This window comes from Bubalus kerabau, chromosome 6 (assembly GCF_029407905.1).
Source record: "Bubalus kerabau isolate K-KA32 ecotype Philippines breed swamp buffalo chromosome 6, PCC_UOA_SB_1v2, whole genome shotgun sequence".
NCBI lineage: Eukaryota > Metazoa > Chordata > Mammalia > Artiodactyla > Bovidae > Bubalus > Bubalus kerabau.
The window spans coordinates 114,233,401-114,246,800 of NC_073629.1; the positions used below are offsets into that span (position 1 = coordinate 114,233,401).

At 43.3% G+C, this 13,400-nt stretch overlaps 1 protein-coding gene across 1 annotated transcript in view; it reads left to right on the forward strand.

Annotated features, from left to right (window-relative positions):
* Nucleotides 1-13,400, forward strand: part of TRPM8 (transient receptor potential cation channel subfamily M member 8) — a 90,751-nt gene that overhangs the window by 12,440 nt on the left and 64,911 nt on the right. Inside the window, exons 5-8 of the mRNA XM_055587031.1 lie at nucleotides 3,286-3,458; nucleotides 4,295-4,469; nucleotides 6,014-6,081; nucleotides 7,721-7,918. Of these exons, the coding sequence (XP_055443006.1) occupies nucleotides 3,286-3,458; nucleotides 4,295-4,469; nucleotides 6,014-6,081; nucleotides 7,721-7,918 (614 nt within the window). The remainder of the gene's footprint in view (nucleotides 1-3,285; nucleotides 3,459-4,294; nucleotides 4,470-6,013; nucleotides 6,082-7,720; nucleotides 7,919-13,400) is intronic.

Genomic DNA, 13,400 nt, shown 5'->3' on the forward strand with positions numbered 1-13,400 from the left:
GTCTGATAGGGATCAAAACACAGAACCCTGGCTTTGTTATTTGAAATATTTTGCTTATTTTTTTCTATTTTGATTTTTTGTTATGATAAATTTTAAACCTACAGAAGAGTTGTAAGAATAATCTAGTGAATATCTGTACAGCCTTCACTTAAATTCACCAGTTGTTAACAATTTCTCATGTTTGTCTTCTCCCTCTCTCTAGATATTCACATATTATGATTTTAAAAATCGTTTGATGGATTCCCTGGTAGTCCAGTGGTTATTGTTGTTATTGCTCAGTTGCTAAGTCATAGCCGACTCTTTGCAATCCCATGGACTGCAGCATGCCAGGCTTCCTTGTCCTCTGTTATCTCCCGGAATTTGCCCAGGTTCTTGTTAATTGAGTTTTGTTCTTGTTCAGTTGCTCGGTTGTGTCTGACTCTTTGGTAATGCTATCTAACCATCTCATACAGTGGTTCAGTTCAGTTCAGTCGCTCAGTCGTGTCCCACTCTTTGCAACCGCATGAATCGCAGCACGCCAGGCCTCCCTGTCATCACCAACTCTTGGAGTTCACTCAGACTCACGTCCATCGAGTCAGTGATGCCATCCAGCCATCTCATCCTCTGTCATCCCCTTCTCCTCCTGCCCCCAATCCCTACCAGCATCAGAGTCTTTTCCAATGAGTCAACTCTTCACATGAGGTGGCCAAAGTACTGGAGTTTCAGCTTTAGCATCATTCCTTCCAAAGAAATCCCAGGGCTGATCTCCTTCAGAATGGACTGGTTGGATCTCCTTGCAGTCCAGGGGCCTCTCAAGAGTCTTCTCCAACACCATAGTTCAAAAGCATCAATTCTTCAGCACTCAGCTTTCTTCACAGTTCAACTCTCACATCCATACATGACCACTGGAAAAACCATAGCCTTGACTAGATGGACCTTTGTTGGCTGCTTATCAATATGCTATCTAGGTTGGTCATAACTTTTCTTCCAAGGAGTAAGAGTGGTTAGGATTCTGAATTTCCACTGTAGGGGGCACAGATTCAACCTCTAGTCAGGGCATTAAGATCCCCCAAACCGTGGGGCACAATAGCCAAAAAAAAAAAATCCTTTGCAAGTAAATTTTAGGTATCATGAGCTTTAGCCCTTAAGCACACACATTAGCACATGTCTCTGAAGAACAAGCCTGTTTTCTCATGTAACTGGTATAACTTTCAAACCCGAGGAAGTTCACGCCGACCAATACAGTCATCTAACAAAAGGTTCTTGTTTTAATTTTGCTAAGTTTCCCAACAATGTTCTTCAGAGCAAAAAAATGTTTTTTGTTTTTTTTCTCCACCTGGATTCCAATCCATTTAGCTTTTCATATCATTGAAAGCTGAAAAGCTTTCTTTGCTCTGGAAATGTTCTTTAATCTTTTTGGCCTTTCAGGACATTTTTGAAGACTATAGGCAACTTTTTTTTTTTTTTCCAGAATTGCTTTCATTTGAGCTTGACTGATATTTCCTTTAGTTTTGATTCTGTTTATCAAAGTCTAATATTTATTTTATTAGTTTATCTAATGCTAAGATTTTAAAAACTTAATTTTTTTCATCATGGATTTTTTGGCATCAATTTTTACATTTATTTATTTATCGGCCATGCTGCATAGCATGCAGATCTTAGTTCCCCACCTGACCAGGGATTGAACCTTTGCTCCCTGCAGTGGAAACTTGGAGACTTAACCCCTGGACCACCAGGGAAGTCCCTTGAAAACAATTTTATTAAGAATATTGGTTGACAGAACTAAGGTAGCATGTCTTATTCTAAATATGCTTTTTCTTAAAATCAAGAAGAAAGGATGGTTTCTCCCCATATTTATTCTTAATTTCCTGATCAACCAGATGGGACCACAGTAGATACTTTGTTATGAAACCCAGCAGCTGACTTCCTCACCACTAAATCCGAACATGCATAATGCATTCCTTCAGCAAATACTTCTTAAATGCCTGCCATGTGTCAGAAATTGTTTTAGGTACTGGGAATACATAAAGTAGAACAAAGCAGACAAAAGCGCGCAGGCCGGGATTCTTCTTAGATGAAGTGAATGGCCGGAGCTGGGGGTTCATTGTCTTCTTGTACTCTGGGTCAGCCATGTGGAGAGCTGCTTTGTCTCCTATTGCCTCATTTGAAATGGGGGTATTGACAACTGAAATCTGTCTGCAGGAAGGAGACTGGGTGCCAGGGGGTCTGGAATTCACATCTTGTGAGAACTGGCCAAAGGAATGGGATCTGAATGTTCTAGGGACTACATCACATTTACCGTAAAATATTGGAAGGACTTTTCTGTGGGAGATGACTAAAGTAGCTCCCTGTCGGGAAGTCAGTAACAAAATTGGAGAATGGAGACAACAATGAACAAAAGGACTTTCTAACAGTTGGGGGAGGGGGCTGCCTCAGGACTCCTCAGAATTCAGGGAAACTGGTGGCCAAGCCTCAGGCTAGATTCCTGCCTGGGTGGCACACTGGCCTAGGCACATTTTCAGCTTTAGATGCCATTATTACGTGAAATCATATTTTTAGGTATTTTGTTTACTACAGTTTTGAAAACAAAACTGTGAAAAATTCTTGGCCTTGCAAAGATCATCAAATAAAAACCTTCAAACACCAGTGTGCAAGCTTGTGCAATTTTAAAGTTAAATTGTAGGCACCAGGGTCATGCTAGAAGACCCCATGGCCTGTAGCCCACTAGGCTCCCCTGTCCACGGGATTCTCCAGGCAACCTGGAGTCGGTTGCCATTCTCTTCTCCTGGGGATCTTCCTGACCCATGGATCAAACCCAGGTCTCCCACATTGCAGGCCGATTCTTTACCATCTGAGCCACTAGGGAAGCCCAAAGTTAAATGGTAGGCACCAGGGTCCTGCTAGGAAGATCACTCCAGATCCATGGGGCGGGAGGCGTGGGAGCAGAGCGTTCCACTTTCCATGATGACATTGCTTAACTTGCTCAACAGCTAAGGGCAGGTGCTTATTAGCCCTGAAAAGATTTACCTGAGAGATGATTAAAGGGACAGATTTCTTGGCCCCACTCCCCAGAGAGTCTGATGATGTGAGTCTAGAGTCGGGTCTAGAATCTGTATCTTTTTAAGCAGCATCTCTTAGACACGCGGACATCCTCTTCTCTTTCCTAAGTCCATGTCTTAGGTTGAACATAGTCCAAAGTGTGGCCAGCGATGCTGGGTCCTGGTGCTCACGGGTGGGGCTTCTTTAGGGATTGAGCACAGGATGAAAAACTTATTCAGAGCCTCTGTTCTCCTCTCTTGTTGGCAGGTGCCTGGATTCTCACTGGAGGCACCCACTATGGGCTGATGAAGTTCATCGGGGAGGTGGTGAGAGATAACACCATTAGCAGGAATTCGGAGGAGAACATTGTGGCCATTGGCATCGCCGCTTGGGGCATGGTCTCCAATAGGGACACCCTTATCAGGAATTGTGATGTGGAGGTACGGGCAGGACATGAGGAGGTCTGCGGGGTCACGGGGGAGAGTGGCCCTGGCATGGGGCTCTGGGATGCCATCAACTTGTAGAAAGTTGGCCTTACAAGGTTCCTTTGGAACCTCAGGAATTAAAAACAAGGATGACATAATCAAAGCGATTCTGTGAAGGAATTACCAATAGATGTGTTTTGTTCATGAAAATTTGTTCCTGGCAAATCCTGTTAGAGTCAGTTCTTTAGTTTTTTATTCTCTGGAACTAAGTCTTATGACAAAGTATATGTTTAATTACCTCTTTTCATAATCCTGTAACTATGTGCTCCTCAAGAGCTAAGACTCCATTTTATTCATTTTCTAATCCCTAGACCCTGGCATAGGTCTTGGCATATGATGGAGTCTAGACAAATATGTGTATATCAATATCTACCTCTACCATATCCACACGTACACAAATATGTATGTCTGGACACACACACACACACACATACACACACACACTCTTTACCGAATGCTTCAGGGTGATGGAACAAGAACTGGATTGGGAATCTGATTCTTACACTGCCACCAGTCATTTATGTGACAATAGGCAAGTGATCCAACTATTTTGAACCTTCATTTCCTCAAACTAATACAATTATGTAAAGTTTAAAAATAAAATTAAAAAAAAAAATAAAATGATGGCCTGAACTATAAGATTTTTAAGACCCTTCTGCACTTAGGAATCTGGAAAGAGGCATCAATATAGTTGAACCCAAAGAGTCAGCCTTTCGTGAACCCATAAAGATGTCATCAGGCATTTTGGCCAACAAGCAAGTCTCAAAGACAAGTTGCTGTGTGCCCTTCAGGGATATTTTTCAGCTCAGTACATTATGGATGACTTCAAGAGAGACCCTCTGTACATCCTGGACAACAACCACACCCACCTGCTGCTCGTGGACAATGGCTGCCATGGGCACCCCACGGTGGAGGCAAAGCTCCGGAATCAGCTGGAGAAGTACATCTCCGAGCGCACGATTCAAGGTCAGTGCTTACGAGATGGGACGTTAGAAAAACATATGAACAAAAGCAGCAGCAGCATCAACAATAGCTCCAATTATTGAGTGAAGCGTGGTAAACCCATCCTATCAGATGCTCTACTGCCAAAGAAGAGCCGTTGTATCTCTTCTTTAATATACTAGAAATGCCTCTGCTAGTATGATAGGTACCCTCCAGTGTGCTAGAACATTGATGAATGCTGCCTTGTCCCACTCTGGATTGGCAATAAAGAGACCTGCTGTCCATTCTGCTTGACAACATTTAAGACCTGGTAAAATTCACGGTAGCAAATTGCACTGATGAAGCAATGGGGTTTGCTAGAGTAGAAGTGATAAAAAACCAACCTGCTAGCTTCACAGTTAGATGATTTATTTCTTTGACTATTGGCTACTTCTCTATACCATTGTTGTTTAGTTGCTAAGTCCCGTCCAACTCTTTTGTGACCCCATAGACTGTAGAATGCCAGTCTCCTCTTGCCCATGGAATTTTCCAGGCAAGAATACTGGAATGAGTTGCCATTTCCTTCTCTAAGTGATTTTCCTGACCCAGGGATTGAACTCGTGTCTCCTACTCTTTACTACTGAGCCAACTAAAACCTCCTAAAACATTGGTTTCAGGGGGAGAATGCAACCATGGAGTGAAAGCCTTTATTTCCTATGGAAAGTGATAAATAATGTCTTCCTACTGCTGAGATGTTGGTGTTGAGATGTGTCCTGTTGTGGAACCGGATTACCACATCATCTAGTGACAGTCTCCATCACAGAGACTTGTTGGAGATAATCTCAATCTTTTCTTTTCTCAATGGGAAGTCTGTGGAGGAAGACATTTGTATATGCAGTCATCTCTCTGGAGAAGACACATAGTTATGCAAAATTTTCATGCATAGATTATGCAAATGAGTGAAAGTATAATTATTGTCAGGATAAATTTGAACCTGGCTTAATATATTCAGGTCAGTTCAGTTCAGTTACTCAGTTGTGTCCGACTCTTTGCAACCCCATGGACTGCAGCACGCCAGGCCTCCCTGTCCATCACCAACTCCCGGAGTTTACTCAAACTCATGTCCATTGAGTCGGTGATGCCATTCAACCATCTCATCCTCTGTCTTCCCCTTCTCCTCCTGCCTTCAATCTTTCCCAGCATCAGGGTCTTTTCAAATGAGTCAGTTCATTGCATCAGGTGGCCAAAGTATTGGAGCTTCAGCTTCAGCATCAGTCCTTCCAATGAATATTCAGCACTGATTTCCTTTAGGATTCACTGGTTTGATCTCCATGCAGTCCAAAATATTTATTAACAAGAGTCAATCATTCACAGACTTTAGCATTTTAAATAAATGTCATGCAGTGTGACTCATGTCATGCTACTGCTGGTTTGGAGCCCAGAGATGATCCATTGTGATCAACTGATTGTCAGGTTCATTAGGTCTGCAGCCAGCACCCCCACCCTGGGCTCAAGGGGCAGAAGTTCCCTTGAGGTAGGTGAGTATTTCTGATGAGCCCAAAATATATTTTATGTTTTATATTTTACAGAGTCCAACTACGGTGGCAAGATCCCCATTGTGTGTTTTGCCCAAGGAGGTGGGAAAGAGACTTTGAAAGTGAGTCTTGGTTTGGTTTTCTAGAAGATTGGTCAACAAGTTTGCTCAACCAGTTTGTATTTTCATGGCTTTTGGGGCTCACCTAACCTAATCTGGTTGCTTTCTTTTCTACAGCAAGTAAGTAGCATTTTTCCAATCACACAGCCTGTTGCCCTAACAGACTTATGTTGTCTCCTCAGCTGAGAAGATTTAGGAAGAGACTTTGTAGCAACACGAATAGTCTGTGTACTCACTGTTGGCTTTGGCCATCAACCAGCCAAATAGAAGGGCTTGACCTGAACTCAAAACACTCAGGGATGGTAATCAACACGTATGTTGGAAAACCATGGCCACCCTGTGATCACACACACTTAGAATTACATGAAATTTCTGGCAGAGTTAGTTGGAATCATAATCTGATGCTTCTCTTTGTTTATTATTTTCTGTAACAATGATCCTTACATTTATTCCTTCATCAGCAGGTATTTATTATGTACCTTCTATGAGACCTACTGTTGAAAACATTATTAAATAAAGATTTTTCAGGGAAAGACTTTTCAGAGAAAAATTAGAGATTTTTTTCAGGGTGAAATAGTCAGTATGGAAATGCTTGAAGAGGCAGTCACATTAAAGAGGAAGAGAGATGGAGAAAAAGTAATTGAAGATGGTTGCCTCTATTATCACTCAGATTTTAGATTTAGAATTAAGGTTTCCAGCGAGGTGCTGCCGGTCTAGAGTATCGTATTTCTGTAGCATTTCCCTCAAAGTCTGTTCAGGCAATTCACAACCCACAGATGCTACAGGAGAGAGGAGAAAGGGAAGAGAAACTACCCACTGAGCTCTTCATCCTTCAGCTCACTCTCCTATACCCTCACTCCCGCCCAAGCACAGCCCCAACACCCACCTTTGGCCCAGGTAGGGAGGTGAAGATGGATCCCAGCCTGATCTGGTGAAGGCTCCGCACTCTGTGGGCAACGTCTTCTGTAAGGGGGACAGCACTCCTGGCTAAAGGAAGGGGCTGTGCTCACATGTACATTACTTTGTCTTGTCAAGTGATTAAAATTCTTAAGACCTGATTCCCCTATGCTGGTCTCTGTGGGTTTTATTGGGGGAAATAAAACTGTGGTACGTGTTTATCCAGAAAACAAATATATTTTTCTTTTCTTTTCATAAAAGGAGAAAAGAAAATTATTTGAGGAGGGAAATATGTGAGTCAAAAAAGTGTGCCAGCTTCTGGGAAGGTATTTTCATGCCTTAAATCTATGCATATTATTCACCTCTGGCAGATAAGCCATCAATGACAATGTTGGGTACCATCTTAAGAGTTGTCATTTAAATCTATGATGTCAATATTTGGAATGATCAGTTTTGTATAGAGGGATATTTTGAAGCACTTATTTATGGAAAACTTGCCAGCTGCACACGTCCTTACTATCGAATTTGATACTAACACAGGATGTAAGACAACTGGCTTACATTTTTGATTCTTAAACGGTTGCAAGTATTTGGTTTGCTTCTGATTGAAAATGAACCTCCCCTGCCCCCACAGAAGGATACAGTGCAGAGATATGTCCATGTGATTAGTTCACCAGCTTGATTAGAGCCTCGGCCCCGGGCCGGGTTCTGTTCATCTGGTCGACTCTTACCTCCCTTCTCGCAGGCCATCAATACCTCCGTCAAAAGTAAGATCCCCTGCGTGGTGGTGGAAGGCTCGGGGCAGATCGCCGATGTGATCGCGAGCCTGGTGGAGGTGGAGGATGTCCTGACGTCATCCATCATCAAGGAGAAGCTGGTGCGCTTCTTGCCCCGCACGGTGTCCCGGCTGCCTGAGGAGGAGACCGAGAGTTGGATCAGATGGGTGAGTTGCAGGGGGGGCAAGTTCATGGGAAGGGAGGGGGCGGGTGCCGCCACTGCCAGCCTCTGCTATGGAAACTGCACTCCAGCCCAAACAGGTTTTTCCTTGGAAACTGAGGCTCACATACATTAAATGACTTGCCTAGTCTCCATACCTCAGGAGGTGTAGCAGATGGGGCTTAAATTCCAGTCCGCCTGTTTTCGAAGCTGATACTCCTTCTTTCATACCCTGATGATACACGTTGAGTTTCTGTGTCTAGTATCAGCAGTGGGGGGTGAGGGGGTGGGGGGTGAAATCCCTGTGATGATGTTTTAGGAATGCAGATTCTAAATTGAATCTGTATCTAGTGGAGAAGCTGTTACTACAGAAAGATTGCCTTTCTAAGTTAACTGGCCTGTGATTCATTCACAATCTCTCCTCTTTCCTATTGGATCATGTAAGAAATGTGTACTGATTGAAATACCTCCGGCTTCTTGTTGCTAAGCCTGTAAAGCATTTTAACATAGTGCTGTGCTTTCTCACCTTTCTCTCTGAATCATGACTGCTGTTGATCTGAAATGACTTTCATCTTGTTGACTGTTCAGTTTGTGATAGAGTTCACATTGGCAGGAGTGGGAACGTTCCCATCAGCTCCTCTGAAAGTGGCCTTCGATGTTTGGGTATTCTTAGGAGTGTGTGTTGCCACTTGGAAAGTTTGCCATAAAGGAAATAACAGGATGTAGACAGCAAGAGTTATTTTAATCATGGAACCCATTTCATCATTAGAGTGAAAGGTTGAATTTAGTATAAATAATTTTAATAAGTCTTTTAATTAACTTCAGCAGCATTTCATTATAGAAGAATCTCGAAGTGTCAAATTTGGCAAAATTTGACACTAAAATCTTGGAGTAGTGAAGACAATCTTGCTCATGGTAGCATTTGTCATTATGTTTTTTCTTTTATCTAAGTGTAGTTGATTTGCAATATTGTGTTCATTTCAGGTATACAGCAAAGTGATTCATATATACATGTATGTATGTGCATACACACATGTGCACACATGCATACATATATATGCACGTGTATGTATATGTATGCACATATATATGTATATGTATACATATATGTATATATATGCATATGTATGCATATATATATATACACATATATATGTGCTGTGCCCATTTACTCAGTCATGTCTGACTCTTTTGTGACCTCATGGATTGTAGCTCACCAGGTTCCTCTGTCCATGGGATTTTCCAAGCAAGAATACTGGAGTGGGTTGCCATTCCCTTCTCCAGGGGATCTTCTAAACCCAGGGATCAAACCCTCATCTCCTACATTGGCAGGCAGATTCTTTACCACTGAGCCACAGGGGAAGCCCATATATTAAATCAGATCAGCTCAGTCGCTCAGTCATGTCCGACTCTTTGCGACCCCATGAATCGCAGCACGCCAGGCCTCCCTGTCCATCACCAACTCCCGGAGTTCACTCAGACTCACGTCCATCGAGTCAGTGATGCCATCCAGCCATCTCATCCTCTGTCGTCCCCTTCTCCTCCTGCCCCCAATCCCTCCCAGCATCAGAGTCTTTTCCAATGAGTCAACTCTTCCCATGAGGTGGCCAAAGTACTGGAGTTTCAGCTTTAGCATCATTCCTTCCAAAGAAATCCCAGGGCTGATCTCCTTCAGAATGGACTGGTTGGATCTCTTTGCAGTCCAGGGGACTCTAAAGAGTCTTCTCCAACACCACAGTTCAAAAGCATCAATTCTTCAGCACTCAGCCTTCTTCACAGTCCAACTTTCACATCCATACATGACCACAGGAAAAACCATAGCTTTGACTAGATGAATCTTTGTTGGCAAAGTAATATCTCTGCTTTTGAATATGCTATCTAGGTTGGTCATAACTTTCCTTCCAAGGAGTAAGCGTCTTTTAATGGCTGCAGTGATTTTGGAGCCCAGAAAAATCAAGTCTGACACTGTTTCCACTGTTTCCCCATCTATTTCCCATGAAGTGATGGGACCGGATGCCATGATCTTTGTTTTCTGAATGTTGAGCTTTAAGCCAACTTTTTCACTTTCCACTTTCACTTTCATCAAGAGGCTCTTTAGTTCCTCTTCACTTTCTGCCATAAGGGTGGTGTCATCTGCATATCTGAGGTTATTAACATTTCTCCTGGCAATCTTGATTCCAGCTTGTGTTTCTTCCAGTCCAACATTTCTCATGATGTACTCTGCATATAAGTTAAATAAACAGGGTGACAATATACAGCCTTGACGAACTCCTTTTCCTATTTGGAACCAGTCTGATGTTCCATGTCCAGTTCCAACTGTTGCTTCCTGACCTGCATACAAATTTCTCAAGAGGCAGATCAGGTGGTCTGGTATTCCCATCTCTTTCAGAATTTTCCACAGTTTATTGTGATCCACACAGTCAAAGGCTTTGGCATAGTCAATAAAGCAGAAATAGATGTTTTTCTGGAACTCTCTTGCTTTTTCCGTGATCCAGCAGATGTTGACAATTTGATCTCTGGTTCCTCTGCCTTTTCTAAAACCAGCTTGAACATCTGGAAGTTCATGGTTCACATATTGCTAAAGCCTGGCTTGGAGAATTCTGAGCATTACTTTACTAGCATGTGAGATGAGTGCAATTGTGTGGTAGTTTGAGCATTCTTTGGCATTGCCTTTCTTTGGGATTGGAATGAAAACTGACCTTTTCCAGTCCTGTGGCCACTGCTGAGTTTTCCAAATTTGCTGGCATATTGAGTGCAGCACTTTCACAGCATCATCTTTCAGGATTTGGAATAGCTCAACTGGAATTCCATCACCTCCACTAGGTTTGTTCATAGTGATGCCTTCTAAGGCCCACTTGACTTCACATTCCAGGATGTCTGGCTCTAGGTGAGTGATCACACCATCGTGATTATCTGGGTCATGAAGATCTTTTTTGTACAGTTCTTCTGTGTATTCTTGCCATCTCTTCTTAATGTCTTCTGCTTCTGTTAGGTCCATACCATTTCTGTCCTTTATCGAGCCTGTCTTTGCATGAAATGTTCCTTTGGTATCTCTGATTTTCTTGAAGAGATCTCTAGTCTTTCCCATTCTGTTGTTTTCCTCTATTTCTTTGCATTGATCGCTGAAGAAGGCTTTCTTATCTCTTCTTGCTATTTTTTGGAACTCTGCATTCAGATGCTTATATCTTTCCTTTTCCCCTTTGCTTTTCGCTTCTCTTCTTTTCACGGCTATTTGTAAGGCCTCCCCAGACAGCCATTTTGCTTTTTTGCATTTCTTTTCCATGGGGATGGTCTTGATCCCTGTCACCTGTACAATGTCAGGAACCTGATTCCATAGTTCATCAGGCACTCTGTCTATCATATCTAGGCCCTTAAATCTATTTTTCACTTCCACTGTATAATCATGATGGATTTGATTTAGGTCATACCTGAATGGTCTAGTGTTTTTCCCTACTTTCTTCAATTTAAGTCTGAATTTGGCAATAAGGAGTTCATGGTCTGAGCCACAGTCAGGTCCTGGTCTTGTTTTTGCTGACTGTATAGAGCTTCTCCATCTTTGGCTGCAAAGAATATAATCAATCTGATTTTGGTGTTGACCATCTGGTGATATCCATGTGTAGAGTCTTCTCTTGTGTTGTTGGAAGAGGGTGTTTGTTATGACCAGTGCATTTTCTTGGCAAAACTCTATTAGTCTTTGCCCTGCTTCATTCTGTATTCCGAGGCCAAATTTGCCTGTTACTCCAGGTGTTTCTTGACTTCCTACTTTTGCATTCCAGTCGCCTATAATGAAAAGGATATCTTTTTGGGGTGTTAGTTCTAAAAGGTCCTGTAGGTCTTCATAGAACCGTTCAACTTCAGCTTCTTCAGCATTACTGGTTGGGGCATAGACTTGGATCACTGTGATATTGAATGGTTTGCCTTGGAAACGAACAGAGATCATTCTGTCGTTTTTGAGATTGCATCCAAGTACTGCATTTCAGACTCTTTTGTTGACCATGATGGCCACTCCATTTCTTCTGAGGGATTCCTGCCCGCAGTAGTAGGTATAATGGTCATCTGAGTTAAATTCACCCATTCCAGTCCATTTCAGTTTGCTGATTCTTAGAATGTCGACATTTACTCTTGCCATCTCTTGTTTGACCACTTCCAGTTTGCCTTGATTCATGGACATGACATTCCAGGTTCCTATGCAATATTGCTCTTTACAGCATCAGACCTTGCTTCTATCACCAGTCACATCCACAGCTGGGTGTTCTTTTTGCTTTGGCTCCATCCCTTCATTCTTTCTGGAGTTATTTCTCCACTGATCTCCAGTAGCATATTGGGCACCTACCGACCTGGGGAGTTCCTCTTTCAGTATCCTATCATTTTGCTTTTTCATACTGTTCATGGGGTTCTCAAGGCAAGAATACTGAAGTGGTTTGCCATTCCCTTCTCCAGTGGACCACATTCTGTCAGATCTCTCCATCATGACCCGCCCATCTTGGGTTGCCCCACTGGCATGGCTTAGTTTCATTGAGTTAGACAAGGCTGTGGTCCTAGTGTGATTAGATTGACTAGTTTTCTGTGAGTATGGTTTCAGTGTGTTTGCCCTCTGATGCCCTCTTGCAACACCTACCATCTTACTCGGGTTTCCCTTACCTTGGGCGTGGGGTATCTCTTCACGGCTGCTCCAGCAAGGCGCAGCCGCTGCTCTTTACCTTGGACGAGGGGTATCTCCTCACCGCCCCCTCCCTGACCTTCAACGTGGGACGGCTCCTCCAGGCCCTCCCGCGCCCGGGCAGCCACTACAGCACTACCCCTGCAAGGAGCAGATCCCAGTGAAGAGGCGGGAAGGGGCTGGCTGGGCACGGCCGAAGTGGTCAGTTGCCTATGTCACTCCCCAACCCCAAGCCAATCGAGGGAGTGGTGAAGAATCCACCTGCCAGTGCAGGAGACGCAGGAAACATGGATTTGATCCCTGGGTTGGGAAGATACTGTGGAGAAGGAAATGGCAACCCACTCCAGTATTCTTGCCTGGAGAATCCCTTGGACAGAGGAGCCTGGCAGGCTACAGTTCATGGGATTGGAAAGAGTTGGACATGGTTGAACATGCATACACACAAACACCCTGAATACCCAGGAGCCCGATTTGAATAGAGTGCCCTCTGGCTGAAAATATGTGGGTGAGAGAAATACGTATAACCCACAGTGGTCATTTCTGTTCCCCATATATTCAGACCTAAACAGCTTAAGTCTTTGCAAATGTATCAAGGGAGCAACCCCAAAGCACAGATAGAAACCTAAGACTTCGTGTGTTGAGCAGTGTCGTCAAGACACTTTCCTGTGATGGATGGAAGAAATCCAGCGGTCAGTTCAAGGATGCTCGCAGACAAAGGAACAAACAACTCTTAACTCACCCATCAAAAATGGCCCTGGGTCCATTCCAGTGACTATCCTCTTATTTCTTATGCACATTGCTTGTAGAGTCCAGACAAGGTCATGTCCAA